Source organism: Haliaeetus leucocephalus, unplaced genomic scaffold (assembly GCF_000737465.1).
Source record: "Haliaeetus leucocephalus isolate CR32 unplaced genomic scaffold, Haliaeetus_leucocephalus-4.0 Scaffold138, whole genome shotgun sequence".
NCBI classification, from domain to species: domain Eukaryota; kingdom Metazoa; phylum Chordata; class Aves; order Accipitriformes; family Accipitridae; genus Haliaeetus; species Haliaeetus leucocephalus.
In genome coordinates this window covers 2451293-2474916 of record NW_010972574.1, presented here as the reverse complement: position 1 = coordinate 2474916, position 23624 = coordinate 2451293, and the positions used below count along the sequence as shown (strand labels likewise).

The 23624-nt window shown below is 41.8% G+C and overlaps 1 protein-coding gene across 5 annotated transcripts in view; it reads right to left on the bottom strand.

Moving 5' to 3' along the window:
* Positions 1-3469: 3469 nt before the first annotated feature.
* PAMR1 (peptidase domain containing associated with muscle regeneration 1) overlaps positions 3470-23624 on the bottom strand; it is a 57842-nt gene continuing 37687 nt past the window's right edge. For 4 of the 5 annotated variants that reach the window (XM_010586013.1, XM_010586016.1, XM_010586014.1 and 1 more), the window contains 5 exons: positions 11676-11888; positions 10256-10322; positions 7877-8109; positions 5772-6067; positions 3470-4516 (listed from right to left, as the gene is read on the bottom strand). In XM_010586013.1, the coding sequence (XP_010584315.1) occupies positions 3980-4516; positions 5772-6067; positions 7877-8109; positions 10256-10322; positions 11676-11888 (1346 nt within the window). In that variant the 3' untranslated portion in view covers positions 3470-3979. Of the gene's footprint in view, positions 4517-5771; positions 6068-7876; positions 8110-10255; positions 10323-11675; positions 11889-14560; positions 14732-23624 lie in introns of all 5 variants that reach the window. The other variant, XM_010586015.1, reaches the window with a different exon arrangement.

Genomic DNA, 23624 nt, shown 5'->3' with positions numbered 1-23624 from the left:
GACCCCTCGCCTCGTCGGCGCCGGGCCCCGGCGGCGCGGTTGGTGCCGGAAGGTTCCGGATCCCTGGCGACCCCGCTGCCTGGCCCGCGGGCAGCAGCCGGGCCACGTTTGCAGCGCGGGTAGGGCAGGAGGTCGTCGTCTGGCGGCGGGAGCGGGACGCCGGGGCGGCGTCAAGGCGCGGCCGCGCGCCTTCGGGCTCCCCCAGCCGAGGGCCTGCCTGCCGGCCTCGGGGCTGTCTTCCCATCCGCGGCCACCAACCCCGCGTCCCGTTCCGCAGGGAACAAACGTTTCCGCCGGAGCCTGTTCCCTCCGCGCCGAGGAGGCGGCCCAGAAAGGCAGCAGCCACGCGGGGAGCTCCCTGCCGCCCTGCGGAGCTGCGGGGCACGCGGGGGATGCGCAGCCACCCGAAGGCTGCCCGACCCTGCCCGCCGCTCCCGCTCCCCCGGGGCGCCTGCCCTGCGACCCCGCCGATGCCGGTACCCACCCTTAAAAATGGCAGGGTGCGGCCTAGCGTGCATTCCCTAGTCCTAATCAAACGCACGTTTTTTTCTCGTAGTCTTACCGTGGGCTTAGGTTTTCAAGGGAACCAAGTTCCCAGGGCAATTGCGTTGGAGTCACTGAAGGCGTGCCTGAGAAGAGCGTGTACTTCAGTATGTCCATTTCCTTACGGTGCTACTTTTCGGATACGCACTCCGGCTTTTGGAAGTAATTTAATGCACACCCAGCCCCCAAAACATTCAAAACTAAAAGTATAAATCCACTGGAGTGAGTAAGAATGCAGAGACTCTTCTGCTCTCTTTTTTTCATAGCAGTATCTTTGTGGCCTTTCCAGAATGCACAGCTCTTCCTCCGAGGGAAGATGTGTTGCTATCCATGCTGTGCTATTTCACACCCTTTCTCCAACAGATGGCATAGATCCTCACCTGTTTAGAAAGAGATGTTTGAAATAGTTTTGCATCTTAAAAAATAGGCCCTAGCTATCAAAGGGATTAGTGATTCCAGCTCACGGCCTGTTTTTTTCGAACATTCATCCCCTATTTTTCCTCATTATTGTTGTTAGATGTTAACCCCTGTGCTGCTCAGGCTGTAAGTGTGGAACTACTGTGGGTCAGCCTGCCAGACAGGATGGACAAGCTGATTTGTAATTCCTACAAGTACTAGGCATGGTGCAGGTGCTTGGATATGTTGACATGACTGCCCACCCATACTTGTCAATACATTTATCCTATAACAATAGAAATAAAACATTATGTTTGCATTTAGATATTAGCCAGAATTGAATCTAGGATTCAAACATCACTGAGGTCCAGAAGTAGAACCAAATGCTGCAGCTAATGCCTCTTTCTATAAAGGACTGTGCTAAAATCTGAATCCTGGGGTTGAGAGAAGTCTGGCTGTTTTCTTGCTTCTGTTTTCTTTGAAGAGCATCGTGACTGTAAAAAGAAGGGGGGGTGAATTCTGCTGTGCGCACACAGCTGTAGCAACCTCCTCCTGTGATTGCCGTTCCATGAATTCTGTCAAGTTTCTCTTCAAGAATATACTTCTGTGTGATACACAGCCAGTGAAGAGCTATATTGTTGCTGCCCAAGCCCAGAAATGTTCAGCTAGCTCTTCCTTGCCAGATCTGCGAGTGGTTTGAAGCCAAATGGGGATGGGATTCAACACTGAGGAGGAGTAAATACTGGGCATGGCTGATCTTTAGAAAAAGGAGAAGAGTGAGGGCTAAAGCTAGAATTAACACAGACTTTTTCAGATCTGTGTGGACTGCCTACTTCTCTGCTGGACAAATCCTAGAGGGAGAAAAACCAATTAGGGCTGCTGCTTCTCTCTCAGTTGTAGCAGTGGAGAAAAAATAACGCTATGGAGAGCAATTCAGTCACAGCGTCATAACTGAGAAAAGAACCAGCTCACAGACCTTCATGATTTCTGTTTTAGAAGATAATTTCTCTTACCATTAGGGTGTAGAGACTTTCACTTAATGTAATCATGGAAGAGCTCTGACTGGGCAAGCCAGGCTCCAATAAACAATTCTATCCCTTTCTCATTTCATTCTTTGTCAATAGTGTTAGGAAGAAACACATGCTGGCTTCCTGCAAGTTTGCCCTTCTCCAAAACCGTCACCTAATTTCCTCTAACCCCTTCTGTCCGCAGGGGAGGACCGCATGTTCACTGGCACACGCTCCTCCCAGCAGAGGAATGAAACATGTCTCGCTGTTCACTTTTAATTCAGAATTTTTGTTGCTGTTGTTGCCGTGTAGTTTGTCAGCCAAGCATAATCTCCTGGCAGAAGAAGACAGACAAACAAGATAAAGAGAAGCAATATACTTTGGTTGTAGCCCTTAAACTTTTTGATTCAAGCAACATCCCCTGGTCCTATTGCCAGTGACAATAAGAAAAGTGCAAAAACATAATACAACAAGTCTTTCTGCCCAGGAAAGCAAAAAATAAATTACACGGAACGAGCTCCAATACTAACTGCCCTTTTAGCAGCAATTTTCAGATTCAAAAGTAGGTGGAAACTACTGAATGCTAAGAAACTCTTAACAAGATTTCACAGCATCAGAGAACCAGAGCTGAAATCAGACCCATTGGCTTACAAATTGTACAAATTGTAGCCGTGCAATAGGAGGCTAGGCAGAACACGACTTCAGGATTTGAGTCCTTCTAGGTGAGAGTACTAAATCCTTTCATCAGATCCCCAGCCTTCACATTCAACTATTGCTGTGAGCTGGTTGGGGCACTGTAATAATTTGGAGGCCCTACAAATTCCAGGGTGGCATAGATGACTTACTTATCCAGGAGTCGTTACTGATGGGAGACATTACCCTGTCCCTCCTTCCCAACTTTTTCTAGGGCTCATCTCTAGTTTTTAGCTGCAACTGAATAGAGAATGGTTTAGTGAAAGGGCAGTGATTAAGGACCATGAGGAGACCAAAGTCTCTCCGCTGGACAACGTGCTTAATAGGAGAATCTTACACTTTGATGTCAAACAGTCCAGTCAAGAAAAGCCTCTGCTAAGTGTGAGACCTGGACATTATTCTTCACCCTGAAGAGCTATAGGGGAGTTGTGTTGCCACAGAAGTACATGACCTGATAGAAACCAGAAGTTTTCCTGAGTTTTTCATAGATCTTTGAAATAATCCACATGGCAAAATGTTTTTAAAAGTATGTTTCAGGTTTTTATCTGTTCAGAGTAAAAGGTGGGACAGAACTCCCCTGTGCATTTTATTGCAATGGTTCATGTACAACAATAGCAGCACTGGATGTACTAAGAAAAAAAATATCTTGCTATTTATGCAGTAATTGAATTTTGTGCTAATTCTGCCTTTCAGTGTGCCTGAAGACTCCCAAGTGAGAGTCACATGCAAAACAGCCACACGCCCTTGTGGCAGTAGAGAGTCCCTAGAGTGTGACACAGATGAAGCAACAAGGAATCTAAATATAAAGTCAGACATGGGTATGTAGGTTAAAAAAACAAACCATGGTTTATTTAAATGTGTAAAGTACTTGGGAGGGAAAAAGATTACATTGTACTATGGCAATACAGACAGCACATAACCGTAACAAGCTCATCCATCATAACGAATTCAGGCTACTCCTTCCAGCCTCCTAGTCCACTCAGTCCCACGGATCTTTGGGAGAGGCTCGCTGTTGATATCTCTAGGGCACTCCACACTAGAGATTAATTTCAGTCAGAATTTGCTGTCCTGTTTGTGTATGTCAGACTCAGGAGCAGAGCGTCATCCTCCCACCAGGGAAGACGGGTGAAATATGGCAAAACTTCTCATGCACTAAGACCCTCTGTCATGGGTTAAGTCAGAGTAGCCTGATAGAACATGTGATCCTAGGACAAATTACCAGGCTGTCTGCTTTAACCTTATCCCAGACGTGGCTCTTCACTGGGATGAGAAGCCTAAAGCAGCAGAGACTGAGAGAGATATTATGATAGTTATAAAATGCCATTTCCAGACACAGCTTTTTATTTCAGGTTCTTCTCAATCCAGTCTTTGAAGGGAAGAGCTTTGGTGTAGCCACTGTAGAGCTGTAGGCTGCAAGTTTTATCATAACCCCAGCTCACTAATCCCATCAAGTGCCACCTTAGCTCAGGAGATGCTTTTCCTGGCAAAGTTATGGCTGCAATCCCACCAGTCTCAGCAGGGCAGATATTAGAAAAGGCTGTGTCATCTTGTTTGGCACAGAACATGCTGTCAGTGATGCTGACTTGTATCCCATTATCCTCATACTGTTGCTCACACAACAGTGAATCCACCATCCGAACAGCTCCCATGCGGATTGTGTCATTCTTGTATCCGGGATCTTTAATGTCAGCTAGTACCTTCCAGCCAGTTACCATTATTTTTAAATCCTCTGTGGATGAAGTCAAGTCATGAGAAGATGACAAGCAAATGGGTTGAACACGACTGCTGATTCTGGCTTTGTCCAAGAGTTTTATGATAGCTATGTCAGAATCAAGTAATATAGGGTCATAATTGGGATGCACTATGATGGCAGAAATCTGGGGAGGAAACAGAGTAGGAAGAATTGTAGAGTTAACATCAATGGCAAGTTAGCAGCGCTCTTTCCATACTACTGTAATACATGTTAGTTTATTTTGCACACTTCTCCTCTACCCTCCACTCCCAAACTGTTCCTTCACCATAGCGCTCACTCAAACGAGAAACACGCAGAGAGATCAAGCATCTTCCGACTTTTTTTTTTGGCTTGGGTTTCAGGACAGTTTTTATTGCATGAAACACTTTCTAATGAAAAGCAGTCAAGGACATTTTCAGCAAAATGGGGAGTTAATGTGCAATTCAAGTTTTTCCAATGTTTACTGAAAAGATTTTACCTGCCATGTCATCTTCAGCCTGTAGAATTTGAAAGGGGGGAGGCTTTGAATTCAAATGTTATCTTCTTATTGACATTCAAGCACCTTCCCACCAAGAAAGGATACTAGCAATTCATTACATAATGTTGGGGCCAAATCTTTACTGCTAGTTACCTTGATGAAAGACGACAGGAACAGATAGGATTCCTATAAGGGTATTGTAAAAAATAATGTATTTCCTTACACAAAAAGTCTGAGAAAGCTATAATTAGAGAAAGAAACTAAAAAAAGGGGGGGGAGGGGGATATCAAATTAAGTATGTTTTCTTGGATAAAACCCATTCATTAACTCACATAACCCCCACTCCAGAAAAAGAGACACATGGCTAAAATTGCTGTATTTCTCCTCATTTTGACTTCAGACTTTCTAGTTCTACTTGAAAAAAACAAACCACTCTGGTGAGCCTGAGGTTCTGTTTTTGGAGCTGGAGTCAGACATAAACTTCTTCTGAGTTTAGAGCTGTACAGCCTTGGGGCTGAGATGTGAAATGCGCTCATGGCGTCAAACCAGGATCTAGAGCACAAGTGTTTCCCTCATAAATTATGCTAATCACTTTTGACAGTAGCTGGCATCTCCTCTACTTTTTTTCTGGCAATACCACTCAAGACATTATGGCTCATGGAACCTGAGCCATTTTCTTAGTGATCTGCGTTAGTGGGTGAACATATGAGTTGGACCGTGTCAGGTGAATTTAATGAACTACAGCATGTGCCCTCCTTGTGCTGTGACAGTTCTGTCAGTTGAGTCTCTAGCTATGCATTTCAAAGACCAATGTGTAAAACAATATATTGCTCAAAGGATAACCTTTTTCTCCCAAAACAAGATGGATGTGATCAGCATCTGTCTGTGCTCATCATTTTCCACTCCCAGCAGACTTACTCACCCGCAGGTTCTGGATGGTCTTTTCATCCCTGTCATCGTCTCTGTAGAATTTCCCCAGAACCACCTTGAGCTCTGCTGTCTTGAGCACGATGGTCTTGCCCAGGTCAGTGACGCAGTGAGCTGCCACCACCACGGTGCGCTCGTTCACCAGGGCCCCGCTGCAGATGAGGATCCAGGCCCCTTTCCGGAGACTGTTCTCCTTCACCCCGTTGGCCATCCGATAGATTGCCGCCTGCCAGGGCCACCTGGTAGAGGTCACTGTCTTCTGAAGGGTGATGTTTTCAGCTTTTCCACAGACTGAGGAAACATGAATCAAGAATGAGGTAATGCCTTTTCCCACCAAAGAATCTGAATATCACTCTTGATTCCTGCTTAGGATGTGCCAAATGAAACCAAACTGCAATGGTTAGCATGAGGGACAGCTTTCTAATTAACCTGAGTCTCCAACCTGCAAAATTGTAATGTAAGAGCACTTTATATAGCATTTAAAAAAAACCCTCTCCATTTTTCCATTATTATCTGAATTTCTGGCTGAAGTAGGAATGTGGATTTAGCACTTGGGCAGGTGAATTTTCATGACAACCTTATCAAGCTGCACTATAATGAGGTGAATGCAAAAAGAAATGGAAGGAACACCCCTGATTCTTGCTTATAATAAAACACCGTAAAGCCAACAGTGCACTAAAACTCACCCTAGGCAGTCACAGAGTAATTGTGAGGTCCGCTCCTAGAACTGACCTTAGCACAGATGAGTTCATGCCTATGAGAACCAACTTGTCTTGCAACAAGAACCTTGAAGCAAATGCAACTAAATCAACAGCCATCATGGGGAAAAGAAAAAGCTCTGCCCTGTTCTACGACAATATTACCCAGGCTCAGACCTGGGGTAAAATCCGTATTAGGAAAGGTTTACTTCAGCTGAAAGAGTTACATCATGTGGTCACCTTTTTTAGTCTCTCTTAGGACTTCTTTTTTCCCGGGATGTAGTGTGTGTATGCCCATAGTGAAAAGGATTGAATGCAATAATTTTCAATACATGCGATGATCTCAAAGCAAAACCACAAACAAGAACTCTAAAAATTTGCTCGATGGTAGGATCTACTTTTGACGGTTTGCCTGATGTCAGTAGTGGGTTGTACCAAATCTTGTGATGTTCCTACCCTTACTTACTCTGTGCATGTCCTGGGTTTGGCTGGGATAGAGTTAATTTTCACAAGAAGCTGGGAGGGGGCACAGCCAGGACAGCTGACCCGAACTAGCCAAGGGGATATTCCGTACCATATGATGTCATGCTTAGTATAGAACTGGGGAGTTGGCCGGGGAGGGGGAGGAGGGATCTTGGCTCAGGAATGGGCTGAGCATTGGGTTCCGGGTGGTGAGCAATTGCATTGTGCATCACTCGCTTTATATATTCTTTTAATAGTATTATTGTTATTCCTGTTTCTTCTCTCCTTGTCTTGTCCTATTAAACTGTCCTTATCTCAACCCGTGAGGTCTTACTTTTTTCTTCCGCTTCTCCCCCCCATCCCACCAGGGCAGGGGGAGGAGTGAGTGAGTGGCCACATGGTGCTTAGGCGCAGGCTGGGCGTAAACCATGACAGTGCATTAGCTCTGGATAAGATTTTGCCTGGACTTAGAGTTTGCGATGTGAACCCTTCCTTAGCAGGGTATGTTAAAGGAAGAGCTTCTTTAAAATGCATACTCTCCATTCTGTGGCTTAAACTTTGATGTTTTTGTCAGCTGTGTGCCAAAGTATAGAGATGAAAGAAAAATCGTGTTTGCAGTAAATAATACAGGAAAACATGAAGTGATAGTAGGAAAACATTTTCAAATCAGGAGAGAAACTTACTACACTTTTTGCTCAATAAAAGAGTCGAAAAACTGATGGCAAATTACAGTGCTGAAAGCTTGATCCCTTTATCATCAACTGCACAAGTTCTACTGGTGGATAAAAAGAGCCATATATCCTCCAAGCTGCTCCTATCTCCCAGCTGGAAGCATAGGCAGTCTACACTGGTGGGACTCCCTAATTACCTAAGATGAATGCACATCCTGTTCCCCCATCCACCCAGAGATGTATGCATTTTTTTTCCCTTGGAGACTCACTTGGAATACACACAGGGGCTCTCCCACTCCATTTTCCTGTCTTCAGACAAGTCCTCCTGCTGCTACCCAGGCGGCGGTAGAAAGGAGAAATGCACTCATACTGCAGCTGAGTGTGCAGATGCTGGTACCCTGGGGGCAGGTCTCCAAATGGCAGTGCTGGCTTCTTGGTTGGATAGATTTCAAGTTTTTGCTTGCTGAATGCAGATGAGTAAAGTTGATGCAAAGGTGTTTCCCTGTTTCAAGGCACAAAGAACACAAGGTAATAATAATAATATTATAAAAGCAATCATTACCATAGCTTTATCACCAGCTGTGTTAAGTATCATTTAAAAGCATATGAAGTCTGCTTGTGAAAGAATAAGGCAAAAATATCATTTCAACATAGTTTAGCAATACTACCATTTATATCCCAACTATTTTATTTACATATATATGTACACATATATAAATACACATATGTTTATAAATTTTCTATTTGTGCCTCTTTTTTTTCATTTTACAGTTTCTGGATTGAAAGCAGTTGCCTCTGAATGTGGAACAATTTTTGCCATTCACAAAAGGACTGAGATACTATGTTTTTAAATAAAGAAATTACATTGGAAGTTGGCATTGCCTTAATTAATTCTCACTAGAGAGGAGTTAGGCACATCTTTTCTCTAGTGAATATTTTAATAGGCAGTATTAGGAATCGATTCAGATTAAATTATGTTGATAAAGTTGCTTGATTTAGCAATTAACAGATAATTGCCTCACCACAGAGATTTCATAATTGCAATAATCACTAAGCTTCCATTTAGAAATTGTACTGATTAGCTGAAACATGGCACATAATTAAAAAAATAAATTTATGCACCAGCCTAGATATGGACCATAAGCTTGACTACAGTCATACTTAAATCTTCATCACTTAGAATGTGTCCCTTGCCCTAATGCTTAAAGGCACATATCTACAGAAAAAACTATTTACATCTGAAAAATTCAGCAGGAAATTAATTTCCCTTGAGATTTCTGGTACTGCCTGCATCCAGAAAAGCCTTAAGAATGTTTTTGCCCATGGTAATTCCATTTTTGATCACAGAGAGACAGACTGCCTCCGTCATATAGAATCTGTGAGGCGATATGTGACAGCACTCAAGGAAACTAAAGTTATTAAGAACAAGAGCAATGGCAAGTTTCTTGTATTTTGGAAGAAAGATGAGAGCTGCTGTGGTCATGCTTAGACTGCCAGGGTCCCATTCCCTACTCACATGTGACCTTGCAACAGTGCATAATCCACACTTTGCCTCACTATTAATCTATGAAATGGAGACCCTACTTCAAGGGATGAAAACAGTTCACGAACATGAGATGCCATCATGATGCTATGGAGGTGGGGGCACGTATGCGCTCTCCCACAGCTGGTGTTAATATCTGAAACATTTAGCATAAAAACACCTGTGTTCAAAAGTGAATTGAGAAATTTAAGCAAGAAAAATCCCCTGATGGCTACTAAAGCCTCCTGATGGCTTCTCAGGGCCATCTCTACAATTATACGTCACAGAGCTGGAGAGTGGGAGAGTATTTGGGAAGTACGTGCTTGCCTTGTTTCTAAAGTCTTCTCTAGGCATCTGCTACTGGCCATTGCCAGAGACAGGATATGGCTTGAGCTGGACCTTTATTCTGACCTGGTATGGCTGTTCTTAAGACCAAAGATGAGGACAGTTCTTGCACTGCATCTAAAAATAAATGAATCGTGTACTGCAAAAAAAAAAAACTGAAATGAGAAATTACTACTTGGACAAAAATGAACCTGAACATTGCAGCATAACTAATTCAGATTGGGCTTATTTCAAGAAATCAGCAGAAGAGTAAAGCCAGACAGGGTCTGTTCTTTCATTCCTTCCTCCCCTCCTACTCTACTCCGCTCCCCCACGCCTACCCCCAACCCAACTTTATATTGATTGTGCTATATTGCTTTGGATGATGAAACTTAATGGGAGCAGATTACATTGCTATACCCCCTTCTCTCCTTGTGCTCTCCCCACTCATTTCTTAGTGCCACTAAGATGGCACATATTCATATTTTAAGACATATCATTAGCCCTGAGGAACTATTCTCAGACTGTTCTCATAGCCTGTCACAAGCTTGCAAGCCTAATTCTGGCATCATCCAGTAGTTTGCACATCGCAAAATCTGTGCATTTCTTCCCGGCTGCCTCCAGCAGCTTGCAAACCTGTCCTTAATCAGACCTCCCCTCCCAGCAGCTCTCATTGCTCGGTTATCAGTGGAGTTGTAGGAATGGCTGCTCAGGCAGGCTAAACACACAGGGTGGAAAGGAGAGGAGGGGAAAAGCAATCACATTTTTTCGTTAAACTGTAGTTGAGATATTGCATTCTCACCTTGACTGAACCTGCATTGGAAGCACTTTCTGTCTCACCAGGTCAGAGATCTTTGGCTCTCTGCAGGCTAGAAAAAATACAATGTTGCACAGTACTTTTCCACATTCACAGCTCAAGGGTTACGGTTCATAGACATTTCCACTCTTTCCTCTCCCTAGCTCTAGTGGACTGGATTAAGAGGCAGTAAGTTACGTGCATTAAAATAAAGACAGGCCCTAAAACCTAAAGCCTTGGAAAAATACTTCCCCACAGATCACCAGATCTGCACCCATTGGAAGGAGCTGCAGAGTCTGATTCAAAGGAACACCTCAGAGTTACCTGAATATGCACAAAATAACAGAAAGGAGATTCAGGGTTTCTAATTTTGCACATTCAGTTTATTTACTTTAAGATCAGGATAAAATATTCAGGTTTATCAGTTCAAATAAGTCTGCCAGGATCTCCTTCCTGCTGCACACAGTAGAAGAAAAGGAATCTTGCAGGATGGATTTTATCTGTATGCCTCAGCACTTGTGTTCTGTGGGATTTAACAACATCTAGCTCTTTGTGATTACTGTATATGTTAACCTTTATGTCACTATCAAAGTTAACATCAGTAAAGATGCTTTCCACAAATGACTATCATCAATAAAGATGCTTTCCACAGATGATTACACGCTTCAGGGAGAGAGTATTTCCATCTAAAGTAACAGAATAAAGCATATTCCCCAGGGGCTAGACATATTTCCTTATATTACCATTACTTTAGTTAAAAAAAAAATAATCCATTAAAATATGTGTCAAACAATTGCTTTGGGAAAATGAATTTGGCAGTTCCCCAGCCCGAATTCATTCATTCATTCAGGCTTTCAGACACGCTTAGAGTAGCTCTAGTTCAAGAGCATAATTCCCTTTCTAGCGAAGTATTTAAAGATGTGTCTCAGTGTTTTGATGAATACAGATAGTTTAGGCATGTCCTCAAGCGGTTTTCTGAACCAAACCTTCAAGGCTGCAATCTAAGGGCTTGGCCTTTTGCACTCATGACTGGTCCCATTGACTTAAAAGGATTGTGAGGGAAGAGCTGAGCCCTACGACAGCAACTCTGATAAGACAATTATTTCCTTCTGTTTCAATTCCTTCCTGATCTTCTTTCATTTTGATCTTACATGGGTTTGATCCTAGAATGAAGGTAATAAGGGTCTTAGGGAACATTCCTTTCCATGTTTAAAGATGGAAACATCTTCTGGAATCACTGGCATCTTCTCTGGCTGAGTTTAGCAGCCAGCAGAGCTGGCAAACTACCAATCTCAGTATCAGGTGTCAGTCAGATGGTTTATTCTTAGCAAAAATGACTGTTTGGTGAGTGTAAATTATATAAAACAAAATCCAGTAAAACCATAGCAGCTTTTGTGAACTGTGGTAAAAAAAGACTGTAAACTACCTTTTATGCAGATTGGCTGCTTCCCTGACCATTCTCCATCATCTTGGCAGGTCCTCTGTTCATTCCCACTAAGAACATACGAGTTGTTACAAAAGAAAGCAATGACTGTGCCATTTTTTGCATAGCGTCCGTTCAAGAGCCCAGTGTCTTCTACTACTCTTCTGTAGCCATTGAGTGGGCCACCAGGATCTGAGCAGTTTTTTTCATCTAGAACTAATGATAGGGGGAAAAAAATAGTAACCATTTTATCAGGTTCACAACATTATTTTCACCCATCAGATTGCTTGGTATTTCATTCAGATGTTACTACACAATCTACACTTTATTAAAGATGCTTTTTCAAGACCTGTCTGGGATCGCTGTCTTCAAAAAGATCAAATATTAAAGAAGAAATAATAATATACAGATGTCTTTCTAATACACACTTTAGTCTTCACTGAAAAAGTAGCATTCTCAAATTGTTAAAAAGCCCTTAAAACATAACTGACAATACTGAAAAAGAACCTTGATGTTACATGATGTTAATGTCCCATTAACATTGACAGGGCTACTTTAAGAGCGTAAAAGGATGCACTTAAACTATTTGCAGGAAACAGGCCCTTGGTATTCTTTTCCCTTTTCTGTACTTTCAATACTTTACTGGACTTGGATAATAAAACTAGACTACTTAATTTTACTTTTATGTTTGGTTGCATTTTGGTTTCTTAGCACTGAGAGAGACATCTCAATAATCCATGGAAATACAGGAATTGAAAGAGAACATATATATATATATTTACTGATAGTAAAAATTGAGTATGGAAAGCTTACTTATGCTAGGTTCTGCCTATAAAACCTCTTTTACTTCCTCCTTCCCAATATTTTCGCCTTCTTTTTGTGTGTTGTTGTGGTTTCTTCGCTCAATAAACTTAAATTTTTGGCCTAAATCTGGATGACAGTATTCCCTATCTGATGCTGATAAATGCTTTTCCCTATATTTTTCACTCCTCTGCTCTTTCTATTTAGCAACTGAAAGGTACTTTCTTTTTTCCTTTGGATTTCATCTCAGTTTTCTTGTCAGGCTGACAGTAACACGCAATTCTGTTTAATTCCTCTGTCTGATGTCTCATTGCATGATAACCAGTGACCATCTAGTTTAGACAGCCAGTGTTGGTGCTGCTCTGCTTATGAAGGGCTGAGAAGACTGAGACATATCAATTGACCAGAAATGACCTCTTCATGTCATTGCTTCACACTCAGCTGCCTGCTGAGCCTCACTTCACCAAAGCACCAACAAAGCACTTAAACATTTATTTAAATCCCTGTGAAATCAGCACAGTAACACTGCATAGCCATGGCCCTGTCCTGCACCCATATCGTCATGTCACCAGACAGAGCCCAGCTCAGCAAAGCATGTAAGCACATAGCTAACCGTAACAGTTCAAGTTCAATGAAGAGCATAGGCTCTTAACATTGAGCATGTAATTCAAGCTAAGCATGTATTTCAGTGCTTTCTTTAACAACATTGGATTTTAGCAAATGCTGAAGGTTATATATGTACTTAAATACTTTTCCACATGAGTCATATTCAGTAAACAAAGAGGATGCCTGAACATCCTCTCAACCAGGAGAAAGGGAGAAGCAGAACCCTGTCTCCTTTTAATTTGGCTCTATTTTTCTTCTCTGTACCTCAGAGGCTCTCTCACTTGTGAACCACAAGTGACTGATAACTTGATAGCAGATAAAGACTACAGGGAATCACCCACAGTATAATGCTTTATTTGTAAGTTGCTTTCTGCACTGATATCTAGCCTAGAGGCATCACCTGATGAGCAGATAGCATGTTTCCAAATGTACCTAAGCTTGACCAAATAAGTCAACGAAGGCTTTCTCTTATTTCATCCTATGCCTATCAGTAACTTGAACAGTAATGCTCTTCTTCCCTAAGTGCAGGGTTGTGACTTTTTTTATGGATTAAAACAAAGAGAAAACGTCTGGGAAGGAGAGACCCAAATTACTCCACCTAGCACTTCAGTAACAGCCAAGTCTAGAGACAGATCTTTCGATAGATCTTTAGCCAGGGACATCATGCAGCAGGGAGTTTAGCACAATCCTGGCATTACATTACTGCAACTGGAGATGTTCTTTCTAGATAGAAGAATGCCTATTGCTTGCTCTTTCAGATGAACTTATATATGGCTGTTTCACAGCACTCCCCCCCGCAATTTACATCGTTTGCCACAACACACTTGTAAAAGCACTTTTCCAATTGACACAAATTATTTTGGAATATGGAAATAAAATTGTGCAATACAAAACAACTAAAGAAAAATCGAAAGTCTCTTTGGATGAGAAGAAGGGGCTTGGAATTTCACAGCTGAATCAATGTGAATGGTAGGCATGCCAACTTGCACAGCCAGAATGAATGGAAGTTTCACTTTTATCAATTTTTCTCTAGGATGAGAAATCTGTTGAAATAAGAGTCTAGTCTTCATGCAGTAAACCCCTCATCACCTCCACAGAGTGCATCAGACTGCTGCAGAGAATGTATCAGAGGTACATAGTAATGAAGTTGTTATTCATTGTTGCACAATGTCCCTCGCTTGGTTTTGGTCCTAGACATCTTCACCCTGTGTGTAAGAAGGATGTATGCCTAAAGTCTTTGAGGAAATTATTTTTCAGTCATTTGATGTTTCAGTCAGACCTTTATATAAGCAAGTCTTGCAGGCTTGGACTCCAGCAGGGTAAAATAAGAATCCCTACTGCTTCTTAAAGACAGGAAGACAAAAGAACATCATGTTAAGCCACAGATCTACCAAATTTCAAGTGAGATTGGGATATTCTGGTTTCATGTGAATACATTGGCTGAAACATTTGATAAGAATCAAAACTTAAAGTGACCTTACCACATTCAGGATGATGTGTTGACCAAATCCCATCAAGCTGACAGTAGGCAACACGGCTGCCTTTTAAGCTGTAACCTGCGTTGCACTTGAAGTAAACCTGGGCCCCGTATTTAAAGTCATCTCCTTCCACAATACCATGAGCGGGAGCACCTGGAGTCCTACACATCACCACTGACAGTTCAGATATTTCAAAAAAATCCACTTTATTACAAAAACAGGACTGTGTTAGGATGATTCTTTATTTAGAACATTGAAAAACCAATTAAAATGGGCACAGGAGTCAAAATTACAAGACAGGTATATGCTGATCTTTAGAAAGTTGTTTAGACGTCAGTTCTACACACACATATATGCCACTTATCAAAACATATCTAGATCCATTCAGTTAATGGGTTTACTCAGAAGTGTGAAGTGATAATGTGCATAAGTGTTCGTATCATTAGGGTTCATATGCTCAAAGTAGTAGTACTTGAAGCACTTTCCATTTTAACAGGGGTTTTGAATGAACTACCATGCTTGGTCAAGAAAAACTTTAGATCCTTAAAAGTCTTATACTGAATTTCTTTCAAATTCTTCTTTCCATTTTTAAATAGTTTTTCAGATAACCTCACTGAAATATTAAAGCATTGTTATTTGTGTAGATCAAACATTATCATAATGACACTAAAAAGGAACCTTGATATTTACCAAACTGTGACATTTACCCTTTCCACAGGGTTTGCTCTATTGGGAAAATACTTACAGACAATGGTCTATTTAACTACTGCAAGTAGTAAATATTAGATTAAACATAGTAAGCAAGATTTCTCTGAGCGCATCAAACCAGCCATACCAAATCAGAACAAAGGTCCATCCAGCACAGAAACCTGTCTTCAACAGTGGTAGACAGTAGATTTGATGGAAGGAATATAAAAACAGAGCAAGCATATCGAATACTTTGCAGCAGCATTCAGCAATCTGGAGCTCAAGGACTACCTGAACTACAATGGTATTTTTGGTATAACATACCCTGGTGACTTTTTTTTTCATCATTAATTTGTCTGAGTATTTTCTAAACTCAGCTACACACTTTGTGTCTGCAATATCCTGTGGCAATAAGTTCTACAGACTGAGTGGTGCATGAAAAATGCACTGCCTTCTTTGGTTTGGTTTCTAGCCTGCCATCTGATAATTTCATTTGATGCTGTGCTTTCTCTGTTATGAGAGACAGAGAACATCCATGCCCTATTCACCTTTTCCAAGTCACTTTTTAAGACCATTTTTCTGCATGTAGAAATTATATGTGTGTATTTCTGTATGCAGAAATTGCAACAATGTAGGAAACACAGGTTTTAGTATCTACAGTTATCCATCTGTGTGTCTCTGGCTTTGCCTGGCCATTCATTGTGGAAAACTGCCTAGGAAAGCATTCAGTGCAAGAGTTAGATATGCATTTGGGTTTTTAACCTGGGAGCTGTGGCTCTCCATTGAAGATAGATAGATGAACGCTAAAGGGATCATCCCTACTTTATGCTTTTAGAATTTGACTTTTTCTGTTTTGCTTCATAGCTAGTTGCTTACTAACCTACAGTCAAATTTTGATCCTTAGACTTCCAGAGAAAAAACTTTTCTAAGGTTTCAGCCCTGTAATCCTTACACAGAACACACATGAATGCATCTATTTATATGGATTGTGGACCATTCAATTATTCACATAAGGAAGAAATTCTTGAGTAACAGTCCTAAAGCAGCAGCATTCACAAGAACAAGTCTCCACAGAAATTCCCCTCAATTTACGGATTACTACAAACATCAAACAATGAGTCGGCAGAATCACTTGTGCATTAGTAAGCACAAGTCTTGGAAAGAAAAAACTAACATTTAAGCATTAGAGAAGGGCCCAGACTCACTGCTTCAAATCAAAACACATCCAGTTAGGGGAGTTCAGCATTTCCCCTAGGCTGCAAGTGTTCTGCATCAGCGTCATCTTTAGCAAAAGAATAATGACAAAAACTCAACAAAATTCATTCCTAGCCCTTGACATTTCTCATGTGAAATATAGGCACACATAAAAATACATGCATATATAGATGCATATGTGTATACACAAGCACATACATAAATGAAATGGAAATAGTGGGAGCACAGATTTTCTAGGTGTTTTAAATTCTCAGAACACTTGTCTTCCCAGTCATGACCTTTGTATTCATTCCCCCCATGTCTTTCTCTGAACAGCAATTCATTTCACTACATTTACATTTCTCTCTTTCAATGTAAATTCACACCAGCTTGTCAAATGAGAAAAGAAGATGGTTGATTAGAAACATCTGTGCACCACCCAGAGTTCTCCTTTTTATCATAAACACAGGTTTTCTGTTTTGCTTGTGGTCCAGTTCAGCTCTGCAGAACAAATATTTTGGTGCTTTTGTGTTCTAGGTCCACCCTGGAAAAAATGTCACCAAGCTACACTTACTTTTTTTTCCACAAACTGTTAAGTATTTGTTCTTGTTCAGTCTCCTAAGTGATTAAGATATTTAGTTTCTAGCCCTTTTGATTTGCTCTGATTGCCAGACTTTCTTTAGATTCTCTGCGCCGGTGTGACCCAGATGCAACAACTCTTGTTTTATTTGTGACGTAAATTCAGTGTTTCATTCACAGATTCATTTAGTACTGGAACTATGGCCTAGAGTAGAGGATATGGAGGCAGAAGGTCATGAGATCTAATCATAGCTATAAAACTGTGACCATGGGTAAGTTGCTTCATCTGCTGTATCTAACAAATGAGAGCACCCCTTTCCTCACAGGGATGTTATAAGCATTAGCTCATACCCACTTGTGTCACAGAGTCACTATGGGGTTTCTCTGATGGCAAAACAGCTAAGTATTATTAACAGATGTGTCCCTTTTGTTACCCATGCCTTAATCTACTGGTTGTCTGTTCTCTCGTTACACAGGATCTTCCCTCGTGGTCTGTCCCATTCTTTAAACTTTGTCACTGAAGGCACAGCCACTCATTCTATTTTTTCTGTGGATCATTTTCTAAGTTCATTCTTTCTCTCTACAAATTAAATGTGTTTTTGAATCTTGAGATGTTCCCTGCATCTCAGTACCACAGCTGAGCTCTCTGTTTTCAGCTATATTATCTAGCCTGAGAGTCACATACAGTTACTCCAGTACCTGCCTCTACTGCTTTGGTTTGAGCTCTACAGGGTTTTTCCCTCTTCAGTTTAACTTGCCTTTTATCCCTTTCGCTTAATATGTTTCAGGCAGCTCTTCCGCACCTTTTCCCTTTATTTGTGAACACTTCAGGCAATGGAGTTTTGAACAGTTATTGTGACGGAAATCCTAGCCCCTGTGTGCTTCATCCGATTCTCTCATCTTTTTTGTGGATAGCTTCCTATCAAGAGTGTGAATTTGACTTCTTACATCTCTCAGAATGTGCACTATATTCCATTGACTTTTAGGACAGCCTCCTTTGTTTGAAATATTGAAGTCTTTCAACATTCTCTCCTGGTGTAGGACTATATCCAACTCTCCAACAGATGTTTCTCAGAAGTCAAAAATAAAGGAAAAGAACATTTTGTAAATGTCATTCATACCTAACTCTGCCCTTACCCTCTGGATACACACACTAGCCATAAAATCCAATCACTGAGCTGACCCAATTCTCTTCAGTTTCTAAGCTCTCTAAGATATTTGATATGATTTCAGATTCCCTTGCCTAGGCAGGATGGGCCTGATCCTGCCATCTACTGAGTATTTCTGAATATCAGTCCTTCTTCTCTGCGTGGTCCAGCTTTCACAGTCCTGCAGGCTGGATCCCCATCACAGCCCTCACCCACCCACAGCCGTGCCCATCCCACCTTGTATCCATTCCCAGCTAGACCTGTGCCTGGTCTAGCCTGACCGCTCCAGCAGAGACGGGTCTGTGAGCTGTTTGGACAGCACTTCCTTGGGAAGCACGTGGTGGGCTGGTCAGGAGCACTCCATGGGCTTGAACTGTTCCTAGGCTACTAGTTAGACTGCTCTGCTCCACGTGAAATAAATGATTCCCACTGCCCTGTGACTCTGGCTTCCTACCTTTAAGGTGTCTTAGGCATGAGTCATCTGTGCTGTGTTTGGCTATAGCATTACTTGTCCATAGCAAAATGAGAGAGGAAGGAGTGGGAAAATCTGTCTTGATAACCCATGGGAGGACTTTCTCACTGACACAGCAGTGGTTAAAGAAAGAACTGGCATCCACAGTCTTACCCGACTTAAAGGCCTTATCAACATTTCCCCAGTGTTAGTGAAATGCCCTCTGAATAGAAGTCACAGCACAGCTTTTCACAGTATTAATACCTTACTTTTTCTCTCATTGCACTTTGCAAAGCAGACAGAGGAAGAAGCAAAAGACAAGGTAGAGAGCTTTAGACAGAATTATCTGTGAAATGTGCCATGAAGTCAGCAATACTGACCCCAAACTCTAAGGTTCGAGACAACCTTGCCAAAATGGGACTAAGAGTGTCAGGATTTCAGGTTGCAGTGCTTGGTCTCTGCACCTTTCTCTCCACAAACAGAAGACCAAAGCCACCAGGAACCCAGAAAATTGACTAGGTGGCTGCAAAATTCAACTACGAGATGGTAATGGACAGCCAAATATGAAAGACATTCATTCAAGGTCTGCCAAAAAAAGTCTGAGCAACCCAGAGACTCCATGAGGGTCAGGCTGACCCCATTCTTCATGCCATGTGTCATCACACCTATAAAGATTCTGGTCAATTTATATCTAGAAAAAAATAGGAAAACTGGACAGATTTCAGGGAAAGGTGAAACTAATGTTAGGGAAATATAATCTTGAGAGTGACTAAGAGCTAAGAATGAGCACCCTGGTCACGCAAAAGCTAAAAACTACAATAATCTAAAAACTAAAACCAGAAAGTATACAGTAAAATGTTTAAAGGAAGATAAAGAGCTATAGACAGGCAGGATAAAATTAAGAACAGGAGAATTCTTACTCAAGAAAAACTCTAGAAAAGTCTCCTTGACAAATGTTTGAAAGGCATAGTAGGATGTAAGTGGAAATCATATGAGTCTCATTATTTGAAAATTGAAACTCCATCTAAAAAATAAACTAGAAGAGACTTTGGGGAGAATAGGGAGGCACTAGCAAGCCCATTACGAGCTGAGAGATTTTTTTCGTGTTAATTTCCATATTTTGCTACACAATGTTGTTCCTGGGAAGTTCCACAACTAATCTATGCAGGTAACCCTTGTCACTTTAGGGTCTGAGGTGAGTTTTGGCCTGATACAGCTCTGTACAGTTTATAAGAAAGCAAAGTAGGAATGTATAAGACAAGGTAGCTACAGGCACCTCTGGCAGAAATGCTCAATTGTGACAGCCCAGTTGTTAAAGACAGAAAACCTGAGCTGCCTCAATGTCTATATAACAAACTCACACATTCCCAATAAAACTTACTACCCTTCTTGCCTCTTACTTTGGCATCTTGGAAAAGAGAAAATAATTTTTCTGTCCCATATGAAACATTAAAATGGCTCCACATTTCACAGACAACTTTCTGCAATCTGAGAAACTAGAGGAGCAGTAAGTTCCTGAATTTTTAAGTAAAATGTTCCATTATTAATAATAGCAGTGCAAATTCCTCTCCCTTTTAAATTATACGTGAGACATTCCTCAGATCTGAATTATCTGCCATTTAGAAATAGTTTTCATGCTCATTTTATCACCAGTGAGATAAATTAGATGATCTCCTGAGCTACACTTTTCTCTCTTCAATGTCCTTCAAATCCTGCCTGATGGAATTAATAATTTGTTTTTGTCCCAGGGTCCCTTCATTAAATGAACACCATTTTTTTCTGCTGCCTTCCTCTCACCCACTTGCTTGTTAAATAATATATACCTCTTCACACATATCATACATTATCTCTAAATTCTGCACAACCTTTCAATAATACATTGCATGCCTGAAATAAATCTCATTTCTCATTGCTGGTACTAATAAAAGGCTTACATTTCCATTTTCATCCCCCCCTGAAATATTAGGTGCAAGAGCTTGTAATTGTATAGAGTTTTGTTCTTAATTTGCTTACAGAAGTTTTTAATACTGCTACTGCTAAAGAAATTTATCTTGTTGCATATCCCCAAGTCAGAGTTTGGCTTTCAGGCCGACCAGTGCTAATGTATATAGCACATTTTGACTCTCTAGTAGTGGCTCTGAGGAACATTTTTCTATGTACTTGTAATATTGCTTTTGCATAAGGTATGCTGGCATGCTCAGTGGAGGCCAAACACTGAAAATGGCCACAGAAACTGCACTTGGTAACAAGTAGGGGAGTAGAGCAGCTTTTGCTGTTATAAATCCTAGCGTATATCTTCTGCAGCAAGAGCAAGCTATGGACTTGCCTTGGGACCCCCGGTGCCACCATCCTAGCCAAACCAGTCTAATGACTGTCAGAGAAAGCCTGATAGAGGCTGAAACTGAAGAAATTTAAATAACTATCATCAGAAAGAGGACATTTTCTCAGGAGAAAGCCTAAATGACACTTTTTTCTTCAGTGAATGCTATCATGACCTAGCACGCTGCTAAAAGCCACAGCAGCCCCTGAGCCAGAGAAATGCTGCGCAGGGAACCTCATCATCAGGATTTTGGATCCTGAGCTTTGGGATTTCCTGGCTCCATGAAAGTGGCTGGCAAGTGTTCTGGAATCAGAGAAGCTGGAAGGCCCAGAAATCACAGCTCCAAGATGCTGTTGCTGGAGGAAGCATAACATGCAGAGTATGTGGAAGTGACTTTTTTTTCTCTCTGATTAAGAAAATAATAATTAAAAAAAATTCCAGCAGAAAATATAAATTTCTTTGAAAATTTACTGCTGTGAAGCCATTCTAACAGAAAACTCCCAGCCAGCTCTACCTACATGCATTTCATGCAGCTCACTGATTTTTGCAGTCACTGACTATGGCCAAGTCTACTAAAGTCAATAGTGGTAAATCCCATTAGGTTCGACTTTTGGCCTGCAAGTCTCTGATTTGATCAAATTCTTTTTCTTGGTTTAACTTTTGTTTTGAGGGCAAGTCTGATTACATGACTACCTCAGTATCATTATATAACAATTTTTAAAGCTTATAATCGCTGTATTTGCAAAGTTTTTTTATAAAATTGGTGTCTGTCTGCATTTTACTGCTGGGGAAGCTATAGCATGGAGGTATCAAGTGATTCACCTGAAGGCAAACAGTGAGTGACTGGCAGAGCTAGGAATAGTCCTGTCATCTCCTGATATTCTTACTACTTTTACATTTAAACTGACCCAGCTTTGTGCAGAAAACAGCATTAAATAATTATACCATTATGTAATCCACACATTATTCTTAGCAGCAGTGTTTTGTACAAAGGTGATGGAGCCATATGGGAGCAGATAGTTCAGGGTGCCTGAACAGAAATCACAGGAGTTAAGGAGCGAACTAGCTATGAACAGCTTAGCAGTTACTGCTGGGTATTGTGATGCCCTTTGCAAAGCCCCATGAGTAAAGAGCTTTTCTGAATTCAGACTTACAGAATTTGTCGTCTTCACTCATAACAGAGCTTATTTCTTTATCTTGGCCCATGAGCTCTGTCAGCCCATGTAAATCTCTGATACCATTTATTCCTACTTATCTCTTCTCTCCCCAGCCTGCAGCCACAAGGTGAGGACACCTCAGGTTCTCACAGGGTTTGCTGGCAGAAAAGAACGGATGTGGGGGAGGATTCAGATGGATCTCCTGAGACATCAGCCTTCTGCAGCTTGGCATAGCAGCCCAGAGATGGTTAATGCCTAACACATAAGCCCACGGAGACTAACTTTAGCCAAATGCATAAAGACATTGGCTGTCAAAATGCTTTTGGAATGGCTGTGTCCTCAAGGAGGGAATGAGGTGAGGGATCTCTGGAGGTTGTGGCTCAGAGCGCTCAGGAGAACTGCTTTTTTATTCCTTTTCATAAGCAGTGAGCAGGACATTCAAGCAAGCATATGAGTTTGGCAATGGATTTGATGAAATAGCCCACCAGCATCAGAAGGCATCAGGCCACCCTGCCATCCTGAGGCAGGTGGCTCTGCACTCTCCTCTGCGCAGGGCTGCCAGACCTTGATGTAACAGGTCACACACACTGTGAGGCAGGAGTCCTGACTCCAGACTTACGCTTTAGGAGTCCCAGCGTTCTTGTCTGGCTCCTGTCTGCCTTCAAGGTTCTCTGCATGCTGGGATCATGGGCACAACATAAGTCTGCTGTTAGCAAGAATGAATTCATGAGGTCCTGCAGCCTCATAGAAGCAAGCTGCATAAGTTGTGGTGGGAATGTCTTTCTCTCTGTGACACTGCTGACACTCTCTCTGAGCCTGCAATCATTTTAGCACAGGCTTTGTTTCTACAAGGAGCTCAATTCACAGTGATGGTACTTTGTGGTACTCAGGAAACAGCCTGACATCTTCTGATGCTGCTTTCAAGATCAACTCTGAGCCCAAGCTCTCCTGAATAAATGGTAGCAAACACTGCAGGATCCACCATAAGGACATTAACCTTCTTGCCACCACCTCCCTGAACCTCCCACCTCTCCCGCACTGGAGAGCGCTGCTGACTGGAAAGCCACACACTGACAAGCAGCCCAGCTGTTCTCCTTCAGCCCCTGGCAAGAGCTGGATGTGAATGAGAGCCAGAGAGGCTCGATGGCATTAGCTTTGCTATGTGATCATCATTCTTCCCCACAGCAAGAACAGACTGCTGGGAAGTGAACCACTTTGGAGGACAGGTAGTCTTGGTCAGGACTTCCTGAAGAAAATGCTTTCTGGGGGTGGTGTGTGTTTACACAGGGCACGTCTGAGGGGGGCTGGTATGTCTAGCATGCTTGCCTGTCTTCTGTGTTGCCCCTCAGAACTTTTACTTTTTGGAGCTGACAGGCTCTGCATTGAGGTGAAAAAAGAGTGTGCTTGCAACTTTTACAACCAGAAATTAGAAGGGGATGAACAAGAAAAATCCAAGAGTGCTAGGTATTGGGTTGAAAGTTATTTTTTTTAAAGCAAGACTCTCAAAGCAGAGAACAAATACATGCAAACA